This window comes from Psittacula echo (genome assembly GCF_963264785.1).
Source record: "Psittacula echo genome assembly, chromosome: 27".
NCBI classification, from domain to species: Eukaryota; Metazoa; Chordata; class Aves; order Psittaciformes; family Psittacidae; genus Psittacula; species Psittacula echo.
The window spans coordinates 1,465,087-1,477,218 of NC_137762.1; the positions used below are offsets into that span (position 1 = coordinate 1,465,087).

Sequence of the window (12,132 nt, forward strand, 5' to 3'; positions counted from 1 at the left end):
AGGCACAGAACCAGAGAAGGGTCCGTGTGGGGTGGGGGGCACAGCAGGACAGGACCCGGATCTGGCTCCAGGCACCGGAGAGGACGATGGCGGAGGCCTCAGAAGTCTCCTTGCAGGTCTGTAATGAGGAGAAACAGGGAGGTTTATAGCCAAGAGCTCCCATTTGGCTCCTATTCAGGTCCCATTCAGGTCCCATTTGGTTCCCATCTGAGCTCCCACGCAGGGTCTCATTCAGGTCCCATTCAGGCTCCCATTGGGGTTCCCATTCACCTCCCACTGGGGTTCCCATTCAGGCTCCCATTTGGCTCCCATTCGGGTTCCATTCAGCTCCCATTGGGGCTCTCATTCCGGTCCCATTTGGCTCCCACTGGGGCTCTCATTCAGCTCCCATTGGGGCTCCCATTCAGGCTCCCATACGGCTCCCATTCGGGTCCCATTGGGACTCCCATTGTGCTCTCATGCAGCCGCAGCCCCTCGCTGGCACCCACCGCTCCTCCGCAGCATCTCTCCCCTCCGCGCTCGCTCCATGTCCTCCACGAAGTGCTCGAAGAGCCGCACGTAGGGCGCCAGGCTCGTCCTCTTGTAGTCTGCAGGATGTGGGGCTGAGCAGGAGCCATGGGGGGACCCCCCAGTGCCCCCCCGGTCACACTCACCCCGCATGCGCCGCTTTGGCTCCGTCTCCGCTCCATCCTCCTGCTCCTCATCGGCACCAGCCGCATCCAGCTCATGGCACAGGGAGCTGTGGGCAACGGCTTGATGGGCTTCAAGGTCTTTTCCAACCCCGTTCATTCTATGATGGGACTTGGGGAGGGGGCTGCAGGCACAGCTGGGCCCCACTGTTCATCATGTACCTGATGGTGGGGACAGTGAATGGGTCAAACTGGTCGAGCTTCTGCAGGTCCAGGGGTACCGAAATGCGACCTGAAAGAGAGCAGTCATGGGGTTGCTCTCCCTATTGGGATGCTCTCCCTATTGGGATGCTCTCCCTATTGGGATGCTCTCCCTATGGGATGCTCTCCCTTTGGGACGCTACCCCTATTGGGATGCTCTCCCTATTGGGATGCTCTCCCTATTGGGATGCTCTCCCTATGGGATGCTCTCCCTATTGGGATGCTCTCCCTATGGGATGCTCTCCCTATTGGGATGCTCCCCCTGTGGGATGCTATCCCTGTTGGGATGCTCTCCCTATTGGGATGCTCTCCCTGTTGGGATGCTCTCCCTGTTGGGATGCTCCCCCTGTGGGATGCTATCCCTGTTGGGATGCTCTCCCTATTGGGATGCTCTCCCTGTTGGGATGCTCTCCCTATTGGGATGCTCTCCCTGTTGGGATGCTCCCCCTGTGGGATGCTATCCCTGTTGGGATGCTCTCCCTATTGGGATGCTCTCCCTGTTGGGATGCTCTCCCTGTTGGGATGCTCTCCCTATTGGGATGCTCTCCCTATTGGGATGCTCCCCCTGTGGGATGCTATCCCTGTTGGGATGCTCTCCCTATTGGGATGCTCTCCCTGTTGGGATGCTCTCCCTGTTGGGATGCTCCCCCTGTGGGATGCTATCCCTGTTGGGATGCTCTCCCTATTGGGATGCTCTCCCTGTTGGGATGCTCTCCCTATTGGGATGCTCTCCCTGTTGGGATGCTCTCCCTATTGGGATGCTCTCCCTGTTGGGATGCTATCCCTGTTGGGATGCTATCCCTGTGCAGTGCCATCCCCACCCCAGACTAACCCGTTTTGGGGTGGACGCTGAAGGGGCTCTTCAGGAGGTGCCCGACCCCTTTGCTGACGTTGATGTCGAGGCGGGGGAAGCAGAACTGCAGCATCACCTCCCAGTCCGCGTAGCACCCAGTGCCCTTCCCGCCCGCTGCCTGCTTCTGTGGGGCACACGTGTGGGGCAGGGGCAGTGGGGTGGGCGCCAGTGCCTGTCCCCTGGTCCCTGCATAGGGTCACACTCACCCGTGTCCGCTCCATGCGGCCCTTCAGCAGCTCCCAGCGCTGCACCGAGTCCCGCCTCTTGGGGAACTCAGCCTGCAGCGCCTCGCGGTGCTGTGGGGAGGGTCAAGGCTGGTCACTGACAACAGGAGAACCATGGCATTGGGTTGGGATGAAGGGACCTTAAAGCTCATCCAGCTCCATGGGCACAGACACCTTCCACTGGAGCACGTTGCTCCAGCCTGGCCTTGAGCACTGCCAGGGATGGTGACTCCATCATCCCCTGGGTACCCTGTTCCAATGCCTGAGCATCCTCTGGGATTACCCTGTTCCCCCCTCTCAGACCCTCCATCCAGCACCAAGCACTGCAGCATGCCCTCCTCAGGAAGGATATCCTCCGGGATGAGGGCCAGCACCTTGTCCCAGCTCTCTGGGCTGCCCAGGATATCCTGCCCCACCAGGGCGTAGGTCTCAAAGTACTTCTCCACCACACCGACCGAGCGCCTGTGGAGCAGGGGAGAGGCTCAGCATCACTCAGCACCACTCAGCACCAGGCAAGGGGGTCCCCAGCTGACCTGATGAAGGGGTGGATGGGCTCGGAGAGATTCACCTTCTTCACAGTCTCTGCTCCACCCTGAGGGGACAGCGATGCTCAGCGGGTTGGGGGGCAATAAGGGGGTGCCTGGCTCCCCATGCACCCACCTTCACCACGGTCAGGTACTCCACAGTGGCCGCCCGCAGCGCTGGGGACCACTTGCGCACAGCATCATCGCACACCCAGCAGTGGACGCCCCTCCGGCCCGAGTACACCCACAGGCGATGCTTCAGGCCCAGGTCCTCTATGGAGGGGACAGCGGGAGCGTGTTGGGATGCGGCATTCCCAACCCAACCCTATCGGGCACCACCACATCCATGGGTGCAGGAGGGGTCCCCAGGACCCTCACCCACGAGTGCACGGTCAATGATGCGGACGGCGATGGTCATCAGGGTCCAGCACTTGGAGCAGATGTCAGCGGAGCTGTGGGCACAGAGCAATGGGTCAGGCTGCACCCTCTGCCCCTGCATCCCCCTTTTATCCCTCGCCAGCTGTCCCAGCTCCTATTTGGAACCTGCAGCACGTCCGGACATCATCGTAGTCCGTCATGTCGATATCAAAGACCAGCTCCTTCTCCTGCGGCTGGAAGGCTCCCAAGTGCACCGTGTTGTGCTGGTTGGGCTGCAGGATGGGATGCGAATGGGCTCAGTGACACCGGGGCCCATTCCCGCTTGGGATGTCGGGATCAAGGACTCACCCGGTGGGAGTAGACGGCACCGATGTCGATCTTGTAGGGGTTGGTTTTCTGCAGCTCCCGCTCCAGCTCCTGGGGGCTGCCGAAGGACTGGAAGCGCACGTAGACATCGTCCCGCAGCGTGAAGGAGAACTCCCGCAGCTGGAAGTAGTTCTTCACCACTGCGGGGGGGGGCAGGATGGTTGGGGGGTACCCGCGGCTGGTACCACAGCCCCCAGGACCTGGTATGGCAGCCCCAGCCTGGTATCGGAGCCTCCGACCCGGTACCGCGTCCCGAACCCGGTATTGGAGCCTCCGACCCAGTACCGCAGCCCCCGGGACTGCAATCCCCGGTACCCGGTACCGTAGGCCCCACCTGGTCCCACATCCACAACCCGGTCCCGCAGCCCCGACCCGGTACCTAAGCCCCCGGGACCCGGTACCGCATCCCCAACCCGATCCCGCATCCCCGACCCGGTACCTAAGCCCCCGGGACCCGGTACCGCATCCCCAACCCGATCCCTCATCCCCAACCCGGTACCGCAGCCCCGACCCAGTATCACAGCCCCGCCCCGGCCCCGCATCCCCGCCCCGGCCCCGCATCCCCGCTCACCGCCGCCGTAGCCGAGCCAGCGGCCGTAGGCGCCGTGCGGGAAGAGCCGCCGGTAGAAGACCGGGAGCAGATCGGGCAGCGCCGCGGGTTCGAACCGCGCCATCGTGGGCGGGAAGCGGCGGGAAGCGGTGCGCAGGGGCCGCTGGGAGATGTAGTCCGGACCCTGCGCGGCGGGGGTTTGGGGGGGGGGGCCGCGCCTCGAGTCACGTCGAGGGGGGACGAAGCGAAGACCCGGAAGGTCCGGGAATGCTCGGGGGGGTCCGGAAGCATCCGGAGGGGTCCGGGGGCGTTCCGGGGCGGCAGCGCATGGGGGGGCTTGGTGCGGGAACCCCCGGGGCTGCCCCGCTCTGGGTTAACGCTTACCCCGACGGCCGCACGGAGCGGCGCTGAGCCCGCTAAGCCCGGGGCGGGGATGGGCCGGGCCCGGGGCGGGGAGGGGAGCGGCCGCTTAAGCAACCGGTAGCGCTGGAGCGGATCCCGCGGGGACTGATCATTAAGAGCGGAGCCCGCTCTCGGTTGCGCTGCAGGTGCCGGTGCGGGGATGTGGCCGTACGTGGTGGCAGCGCTGGCGGCGCTGTTCCTGCTGCGTCGCTGGTACCGGGAGCGCCAGACGGTGCCGGGGCTCCCCGAGAAGTTCGTGCTCATCACGGGCTGCGATAGCGGCTTCGGGAACCTCCTGGCGCGGCAGTTGGATGCGCGGGGTGTGCGGGTGCTCGCTGCGTGCCTGACCGAGCAGGGAGCCGAGCAGCTGCGGGCGGCTGCATCCCCGCGGCTGCAGACCCTGCTCCTGGACGTCACCTCCAGCCCCAGCGTTGCTGCTGCCGCCGCATGGGTCAAGGAGCAAGTGGGTGACCGAGGTAGGATGGGGCAGCATCACTGAAGCGACCCCTCCTGCATGGGGATATCGGGTAGGGACCGGCTCACCCCATCCCCTCTCTTCCGCAGGGCTCTGGGGGCTGGTGAACAACGCGGGCATCACCACCCCCACCGCCCCCAACGAGTGGCTGAGCAAGGACGACTTCCTCAAGGTGATCAACGTCAACCTGATCGGCCTCATCGAGGTGACGCGGAGCGTCCTGCCCCTGCTGCGGCGGGCGCGGGGCCGCGTGGTCAATATGTCCAGCATGTTTGGCCGCATCTCCTTCATCGGTGGGGGGTACTGCATCTCCAAGTTCGGGGTGGAAGCCTTCTCCGACAGCCTCCGGTAAGCCCAGCACTGAAGACATTGCCCCAGTGTCCCCATTCGCCTCTATGGGCTCTTTGTCTGGTAGGGCACTCACCAGCCAAACCCCTTCCTGGTGCAGCCAGGTCGAGCTTGCGCCATAGCGCAGGATCTCTGACCCTTTCCTTGCCGCTGGCAGGCTCTGCTCCGCCGTCAGCCAAGCGCACACAGAGGCAGCCCCAAATAAGGGAAAGCAAAAGGGCTTGGCAGTGCTTTGATTTCATTCCCACAGCGTAGGAGGCTGTGGCCACGCCGGCCAGCACTGCCTGCCCTGGCACTGAGCCCCACGCCGCGGACCTTGCCCCCATCCCGGATCCAGGGGTGATGGCAACGGCGTTTGCTTTGGCTTCGGTCCATCCAGCCTCATGCTGGGTCCATTGGGGTGCTCGGGCTGTGCTTGGGATCCCTGGCAAAAGCAGCGGATGCTGCCATGGGGCTTGATCCCTTGCAGGCTTGAGATGCGCAACTTCGGGGTGAAGGTGAGCGTGATCGAGCCCGGGTGGTTCCAGACGAACATCACCAACGAGGAGAACATAAAGAAGCATTTTCTTGACACCTGGGAGAAGCTCCCGGAGGAAATCAAAGCGGATTATGGGGAGAAATACTTGAAGCACTGTAAGTACCTCACCTAAAGGTTAAGGGATGCTCAAGAGAGTGGTCCCATCACCCCCATCATCCCATTGCTCGAGGCGCTGAGCCTGACCGGCCGCCTCCTGCTTCCACAGTTCTGGAAGCGTTCAGGAACATGAAGAACTTGTGCAGCCCCAACCTGTCGCTGGTGACGGACTGCATGGAGCACGCGCTGACCAGCCGCTACCCGCGCACCCGCTACGCCGCGGGCTGGGATGCCAAACTGCTCTACATCCCCCTCAGCTACGTGCCTTCCGCCCTCTCCGACCGCATGCTTGCCAAGCACCAGCCCCTGCCGGCCCACAAAGCCTGAGCCGGGGATGTGGCAAAGGCAGGGAGAGATCCGGCAGCACCAGCGCATTCCTGGGCTCCTGATCCAATGCACTTCTGGGAACCGGCTGAATAAAGGCAATTCCTGCTCTTGGGTTTGGGTTTGGTTTTGGTCTTGGATGGGGGCACACTGAGGCTGTGTCCCTGATCATCCTGCAGCAGCACCAGCGCTGCCATTGGGTTCCGGCCATCATCCCAAGCAGGATCCAGCTTGTGTCATCATGGAAAGCCCTTTAAGCTCATCACATCCAACCATTACCCCAAGGGCAGCGCTAACCCTGCAACCAGCAGCTCCCACTGCTCCCCTGTGCATGCCGGGTGCCTCTGCCCCACGTTCCCCACCCCACACGTGGCACCCAGTTACACCCTTCCCTGTGCAGAGCCAAGGCGGGCACTTGTGCAACATCAACACAGTCACCTGCAGCTTGGACAATGGAGCAAGGGTTGTGCAATCAGAGGGATGGGTGTGAGAAAGCCTTGAGCATGGAGACGGGATCAAAAGCTCCTCCTCACCCCACAGGGTATGAGCTCTTAGGGTGATGGGTGCTCCCGGGCCAGGTACAAGGTCATGGAATGGTTTGGGTTGGAAAGGAGCTTAAAGCTCATCCAGTTCCATGGGCAGGGACACCTTCCACTGGAGCAGGTTGCCCCAACCTGGCCTTGAACACTGCCAGGGATGGAGCATCCACACCTTCTCCATTCAACCCATCCCAGTGCCCCAGCACCCTCACAGGGAAGAGCTTCCTTATCTCCAACCTGAGCTTCCCCTGTTCCAGTCTGAACCCATCACCCCTTGTCCCATCGCTCCCTGATGCAGGTCCCTCTCCAGCATCCTTGTAGCCCCCTTCAGCCACTGGAAGCTGCTCTGAGCTCTCCAGGCAGCTTCTCTGCTCCAGCCCCAATGTCCTCAGCCTGGCTCCTATGGGAGCTGCTCCAGCCCCTGCTCACCCTCAGGGCCCTCCTGCTGCCCATGGTGCCTCCTGCATCCTCCATACCCATCATTAAGGGCTGAGCAGTGATCAGAGCTGGGGATTAGGTCCCTGAGGCTGGAGCAGGGTCAGCAGCTCCCTCACTCCCACACGTGCGGAGCTCATGTAAAACCAAGCCACCCCTTTGGGTGCTGCAGCTGGATAACACACAGGGCCCTTGTGCAAGCTGCAATACCCAGGCAAGAAAGCTTCCCTGAGCACCCCGCAGGGCTTAGGAAAACAAAGAGACCTCCCCTGCAGTCCCCGATGACCTTAAATGCTTCCCATTGAGCCATATCGCTCCCTATTGGGCTGAAACATTCTCTACTAAGCTGAAACGCTCCCCATTGAGCCGAAACGCTCCTCATGGAGCCAAAACGCTCCCTGTTGAGCCAAAATGCTCCCCAATGAGCCAAAACTCTCCCTATTGAGCTGAAATGCTCCCCATTGAGCCAAAATGCTCCCTGTTGAGCTGAAATGCTCCTCATTGAGCCAAAACGCTCCCTTATCGAGCTGAAACGCTCCCCGTTGAGCCAGAGCGCTCCGGGTGAGCACAGGGCTTCTGGCTGAGCCCGGGGCCGGGGCCGGGTACCTGCCTGCGGGCTCAGCGGCTCCGCGCTGCCGTTATGAGCCCCGACGTTATCAGTGCCCTGGCGCTTCCTTCCGAGCCGCTTGCCCAGCACAAACCTCGCCCGCGCTCCGCAGGGCCATTTCCTGCCATTGTTCCACCCAGCCCGCGGCTCGGCGCTCAGTTCGCGGCCATCGGCCCCCTCCCCAGCGCCGGGGCACGGCTCAAGCCCCCTCCCTTCCCCTGCCATCAAGCAGGCATCAATCACTGCCTCGGGGCTCAGCGCACGGGCGCTCCTACGGCCACTGGCATCTGCTACCCGAGGTTCCGCTTCCAGCCCTTTCCCCCCCCCCCATAAGAACCTTGGGTTCGCCCCAGCACCGTGGGAGCATGAGGGATGCTGATGCCTTAACCCACCCTTGGGGCTCCCCGAGCTGCGGGAGGAGCCGGCTCCATCCCAAGGGATGCGTTTCCCCTCCTATCCACAGCGGGAGCAGGGCAGGATCCATCCCCTGGGAGCGGAGCGATGATGGAGGGGAGCTGTTGGGGCTCCATCCCCAGGCACCTGCAGCTTCCACATGGACGCCGTTCCCAGCAGTGAGATCAAACGGGAGCGGGGCGCCGGCGCTGGGAATCGAGTCAAGTGTCACGGGCGCTGAGCTGCCGCAGGATGTCGGACCACGAGGGTCATTTCCTGCTGGGAAGCAGCCAAAAAGCCCACCCCGAGCTCCGCGCCGCGGCTCCGCTGCCCCAGAGGCGCCCGAGTAGCGGAGCAGAGAGGATCCCTGAGCCGCATCCACATCCAGCAGCATCCGACTGCGCCAGCACCTCTGTCAGGACCTGCCGCAAGGTGGGGAGCAATGGGAATGGGGGGCTCCAGAGCCCATCTCTGTGGTTTGGGGCTTGGGTGGGTGATGGAGGGTTGATGAGGAGTGGGGGATTCCTGCTTCCAAGCTCGGCACGCTCCTGCTTTCCCAGGGGAACGGTTGGGTTTGTGAGGCTGGATGGGGTCTGCGGCGTCTTCGCTGCACGGATGCAGCTTGAGGCAATTAAAGGATGCTCGGGTTAACTGCATTTCCCTTCAGCTTATGGGTTTGTCACCTACTTGGAAGTCCCAGTGGATCCCAATAGGAGCATCCACACACCAGGGCTTGGGGGAGAGCTGCTGTCCTGGGTTGTCAGCTCTGCTTCTGCAGTGATTGATGCTGCAGAGCTTCAGGGCTGTTGGGGGCTGCCACCATCCTTCACCCCTCTGCTCCATTGTCCCCATCACAGCTGGGGCTGAGCTTCCCCTTGCCTTGCAGCTAGCAGGATGGCCGAGGTGACCACTGCCCCCACTGAGACCCACACGCTCCTGAATGAGTACAGGGACTACCACAACTGGTCCGAGCTGTTCCACCTCCTCAACTACACCTACAGCTTCTGCGAGTTCAGCCTGGATGAGAACGTCAAGCGCGTGATCCTCTTCATCCTCTACCTCGTCATCTTTGTGGTGGGCCTGGTGGAGAACCTCCTCGTCATCTGGGTCAACTGGCAGACACGGGGCAACAAGAGCTTGGTCAACCTCTACATCCTCAACATGGCCATTGCCGACCTGGGAGTGCTGCTCTCGCTGCCCATCTGGATGCTGGAGGTGATGCTGGATTACACTTGGCTCTGGGGCAGCTTCCTCTGCCGCTTCACGCACTACTTCTACTTCGCCAACATGTACGCCAGCATCTTCTTCCTCACCTGCCTGAGCGTGGACCGCTACGTGTCCCTGACCAGCTCCTCCCTCTTCTGGCGCAAGCACCAGCACCGCGCTCGCCGCATCGTCTGCGCCTGCGCTTGGCTCCTGGCAGCAGTGATCCCGGTGCTGGAGGTCACTCACATGCAGCTGGTCAATACCGGGGAGCCCATCTGCATCTTCATGGCCCCCTTCGAGACCTACGACGAGTGGGCGCTGGCGGTCAGCTTGGCCACCACCACCATTGGGTTCCTCATCCCCTTCCCCATCATCGCCGTTTTCAACGTCCTGACGGCCAGGTTCATCAAGCGCACCAAGCCGGAGAGCAGGAAGCACTGCCTGCTCATCTACGCCTACATCCTCGTCTTCCTCATCAGCTGGCTGCCCTTCCACATCATGCTCACGCTGCTCACCCTCGACGGCAACCACATCATCCTCCACTGCACCTTCGCCCATGTCCTCTACTTCTTCTACGACGTCATCGACTGCTTCACGCTGCTCCATTGCGTCGTCAACCCCATCCTCTACAACTTCCTCAGCAAGAACTTCCGCAGCAAACTCATCTCGGCCGTCGTCAAGTACATCCCAAAGGAGCAGGGCAACCCCAAGGGCGCAGGCAACTCCTCCTCCAGCACGCAGCACTCCATAGTCATCGCGAAGGACAACAACCCCCCCAACTAACGGGGATGGGGCTCTCCTGCTCAGCCCCGGGGCTGGTAAGGTTGGTTTTCCCTTGGTGATAAGGAGACTCTTTGCTCTTCAACACTTCTTGGCTGCTCACCTCCTGTGCTATGGAGCAGGGCTGGGTACCAAATGTGGACTGGGGGATACAGACATCTTGCTGCAGCCCCTGACCGTCGTGGAATCAGAGTCATAATCACGGAATCATGGAATCATGGAATCATAATCATAGCATCAAATGGTTTGGAAAGACCTTTAGATCAAGTCCAACCATTCCCCACACACAAGCCCTGGATGCTGCCCCTTTCGCCGTGAAGCCAACCCCAGCAGGACAGAAGGAATCCATCCCTTTGGAATGCCCAGCAAAGGCCTCAAAGCCTGATTGTACAGAGATAAAGGCAACGCGACCCGGCGGGGCTGAGCTTCAAGCAGGGCAGGAAGGATTCGGGATCAGCAGCTTGCTGAGGGCAAACCCAGCAGTAAAGCAGGGCTGGGTGAAGCTGGGTTTGACCAGGCACGGCCACAGAGAGGGGGTTCCCACCCTGTGTTCTGCATCCAACCTGGGCAGGTTTAAGGCCACCGGTTGTGTTTCTAAGCATCTAACCAGGCTCCGGTGGCTCCTTCTGACCCAAGTCTGTGCTCCCATGGGAACGCAGCATTCCTGAGAGCCGGAACGCGGGGTTTGGCTGTGTAAGAAACCGGAGCATCCGGAGAAAGTTCATCATTGTCCGGGTTCCGCCGTCACGTGCCGCGGGTCAAGCCCTCGGCAGGGAAGGTGAAGGAGCGGGTCCATAAATCTCCCAAAGGCCTTGAGCTGCGCCAGAAACGCCGCCTTTAAACGAGCCAAGCGTAAGCAAATCCCGGGACAGGATGCGGGGGTGCAGGGTGGGGAGCAGGATATCCCGGGATATGCGGGAGAAGCCCATGGCCAGGGGTTACGGCGGGTGCTCCGTTATCACCGGGAGCAGCTCTGCTGTTGACAGCGTAAATCACTGCCTGCCCCAGGGCTCCGCTCGCTGCTGGGCTGAGAGCAAAAGCCAAACCCATCTCATAGGGATGTGCTGCGGCTGGGGATGAAGCTGGCTCCCTTGGATATGGAGTCATGGAGTGGCTTGGGTTGGAAAGGAGCTTAAGGTCATCCAGTTCCAAGCCCCTGCCACGGGCAGGGATGCCTCACGTTAGATCAGGTTGCTCCAAGCCCTGTCCCTTGAACACTGCCAGGGATGGAGCATTCACCACTTCTCCATCCAACCCATTCCAGCGCCTCAGCACCCTCACAGGGAAGAACTTCCTCCTTATCTCCAACCTAACCTCCCTGTTTCAGTTTAAACCCATCACCCCTTGTCCCTGTTCACATCCCAGTGTCCAGCTCAGGGAAGCACCTCGCGCTGTTCCTCTTCCTTATGTTCCTTACCCCCAGTTTCACAGCCTGGCCTTGGGGTCCTGCACTGTGCCAGCTCCTTCATCCCCATCACCTGGGCACAAGGCAAAGCCCCAACACCAGTGGATGTGAAGCAGCTTCGCACAGACCCGACCCCCAGTTCTGATCCTGATCCTTCCCTTCTGCTAACGCCAATCCCAATGGAAGACTCGCTGTGTGACATAACCAGGACAATGTATTCCAGTTTAAACCTGTAAAATCTGGTGTTTGACCTAATAAACTTCTTCTTTTGATAAGAAAACCCCTCTCCTCATGTACCTGCAGCTTTGCTCACAGACCCCAGGGCCAGACTGGCCTCAAACAAACCCTCCTAAAGCCCCACACAGGGATCTGGGCTTGAAGCCCAGCGAGTCCTTTAGCTGGGTCCCTCCATCTCCCATTAAAGCCTCCACCACCCCTTAGGGTAATCCTGCCATTGGCTCCTTTAGGGTACCCCTGGACCAGCAGCCCAGGGCTGCTCCAGCTCCTCCGTGGCTCCCACCGGGAATCATAGACCCATGGAACGGTTTGGGTTGGAAGGGAGCTTAAAGCTCATCCAGTTCCATGGGCAGGGACACCTTCCACTACAGCAGGTTCAATGGGGCATCCAAACCTTCTCCACTGAACCCATCCCAGTGCCCCAGCACCCTCACAGGGAAGAGCTTCCTTATCTCCAACCTGAACTTCCCCTGTTCCAGTCTGAACCCATCACCCCTTGTCCCATCGCTCCAGTCCCTGATGCAGGTCCCTCCCCAGCATCCTTGTAGCCCCCTTCAGCCAC

The 12,132-nt window shown here is 61.2% G+C and overlaps 3 protein-coding genes across 3 annotated transcripts; 2 read left to right on the forward strand and 1 right to left on the reverse strand.

The window, feature by feature from the left end:
* Nucleotides 1–98: 98 nt before the first annotated feature.
* PRIM1 (DNA primase subunit 1) lies at nucleotides 99–3,909 on the reverse strand (the record flags this gene model as incomplete). The annotated part of the gene is made up of 13 exons (XM_080635412.1): nucleotides 99–118; nucleotides 489–587; nucleotides 654–739; nucleotides 852–921; nucleotides 1,723–1,867; nucleotides 1,950–2,039; nucleotides 2,318–2,429; nucleotides 2,501–2,559; nucleotides 2,628–2,764; nucleotides 2,870–2,943; nucleotides 3,035–3,141; nucleotides 3,218–3,375; nucleotides 3,807–3,909. 13 exons carry the CDS (start codon nucleotides 3,907–3,909, stop codon nucleotides 99–101), a joined length of 1,260 nt encoding a protein of 419 aa, XP_080491538.1.
* Nucleotides 3,910–4,347: 438 nt separating this feature from the next.
* On the forward strand, nucleotides 4,348–5,971 carry LOC308230614 (retinol dehydrogenase 16-like; the record flags this gene model as incomplete). Its single annotated transcript, XM_080635413.1, has 4 exons — nucleotides 4,348–4,663; nucleotides 4,752–5,010; nucleotides 5,480–5,643; nucleotides 5,754–5,971. The coding sequence occupies 4 exons, from the start codon at nucleotides 4,348–4,350 to the stop codon at nucleotides 5,969–5,971; spliced, it is 957 nt and encodes a 318-aa protein (XP_080491539.1).
* A 2,861-nt stretch (nucleotides 5,972–8,832) lies between these two features.
* ACKR5 (atypical chemokine receptor 5) lies at nucleotides 8,833–9,931 on the forward strand (the record flags this gene model as incomplete). Its single annotated transcript, XM_080635359.1, has 1 exon — nucleotides 8,833–9,931. Exon 1 carries the CDS (start codon nucleotides 8,837–8,839, stop codon nucleotides 9,929–9,931), a length of 1,095 nt encoding a protein of 364 aa, XP_080491485.1. The 5' UTR covers nucleotides 8,833–8,836.
* Between the last annotated feature and the right edge of the window lie 2,201 nt (nucleotides 9,932–12,132).